We start from the raw sequence: 1543 nt of genomic DNA, 5'->3' as shown, positions 1-1543 counted from the left end.
GGGGGGGTGTCATGAGGAGACTGATGGACAGACAGACAGACCGTTATCGACTGACCAAAACACCTTGTGGATGGTTGGTGGGTGCTCTGGGGGTGTTTAATACTTATTTGCTATCCAACATCTTTACCCCGCCTCCTTCTCTTCTCTGTATATTACTCTTAAATAACACCTCTAATACATGAAGACAACAGAGGAAAAACGACTGTAGTCACAAACTGAATATCGTGAGGGTACCAAATTTGAACGCTTGTTGACCCATAACTGTATTTCTGTTCAACTGTTGGTTGATTATTGTTGTTAGATTTCCCATTCAACAACACTTAACAATAAACCACCAGTCAAACAAATATGAAGTTATGAGTCAACAAAATTGGCACCCTCAAAATGTCCAGTTTGTGACTACAGTCGTTATTCCCCTGTGCTCTTCATATGTATTAGGCACTTATATGACCTATTTGTGTTACAAAAGCCGTAAAACTTCTATTTATTCTAAAACTAAAACAAAACTCGTTGTGTTTCTGTCCACAGACAGTTCATCAAGATCCGTATCGTGGACGACGAGGAGTACGAGAAGACGGAGACGTTCTCCCTGGTGTTGGATGAACCCACTCTCGTCAAGAAAGGATCAGGTATTGTAGATTTATTACTCACCATCTTAGCCAGTCTTGTTCATCGCCCGTGTTTTGTCTCTTCCCGTGTACGTTTATGTACACACATGGTCGGGATCTGTTCAGAATTATATAAAAAAGGATCAGGTAATGCAGATTTACTCATCATCTTAGCAGGTCTTTTTCATTGTCCATGTTTCGTCTCACCTTCTACATGAACACACATGATCGGGATCTGTACAGAATAATACAGGAAAAAAAATCAGGTTGCTATCTTGTCTTGTTTTGTCCACTTTTTATCCTGTACAGTGTCTGTGTTATCGTGTCCTCTTGTACATGTACATACACTATTAGGATTTGCAACATAAATACGGAAGAAAGAATCAGGTGTTTACTCCAGTCTTGTCCACATCTCAAGGGACATTGTCCATGTCTTTGTCTCATCTTGTTGTGCACATGTGCACAAATTAAATGATCGGGGTTTGGACACATACTGTACTAGACAATACACTGTACTTGTTTTCGTTTGGTCTTGAACACACACGCAGATTATCGGGGTCTGTACAAATTATACGCCACATTGTCCGTCTTTTTGTCTTATCATGTATATTATGTCAACACAAGATCAGAGTTTGTACATATTTGTGACGTATCATTACACCCCACATGCCATTCAGCCTTATACATTCAGAGAGAAAACAGGATGTATCTTTGTGGGGTTTATGCTTGTGTATCTATGTGTGTGTACCATTCTTGGGGATTTCTTTGTGGGCGTGCCTATTTTGATTGCCTGTCTGAAGGTTGTTTTGTTTGCTTGTGTGTGTGTGTACCTAACTTCAAAGAAGAAAGAACAAGGAAACGTTTGTGTTCGTCGGTATGGGTACTTTTTGGGCCCTTTGAGTTTCCGTCTGTAGGGTTGTTTGTTGGGGGGGGGG

General features: G+C 40.6%; 1 protein-coding gene across 1 annotated transcript in view; it reads left to right on the top strand.

The window, feature by feature from the left end:
- LOC118477576 (sodium/calcium exchanger 3-like) overlaps positions 1 to 1543 on the top strand; it is a 159315-nt gene that overhangs the window by 116748 nt on the left and 41024 nt on the right. Inside the window, exon 2 of the mRNA XM_035969397.1 lies at positions 529 to 629. Within this exon, the coding sequence (XP_035825290.1) occupies positions 529 to 629 (101 nt within the window). The remainder of the gene's footprint in view (positions 1 to 528; positions 630 to 1543) is intronic.

Source organism: Aplysia californica, unplaced genomic scaffold (assembly GCF_000002075.1).
Source record: "Aplysia californica isolate F4 #8 unplaced genomic scaffold, AplCal3.0 scaffold00143, whole genome shotgun sequence".
NCBI lineage: Eukaryota > Metazoa > Mollusca > Gastropoda > Aplysiida > Aplysiidae > Aplysia > Aplysia californica.
The sequence above is the reverse complement of the archived record's forward strand: the minus strand, read 5'-3'. Positions and strand labels throughout refer to the sequence as shown.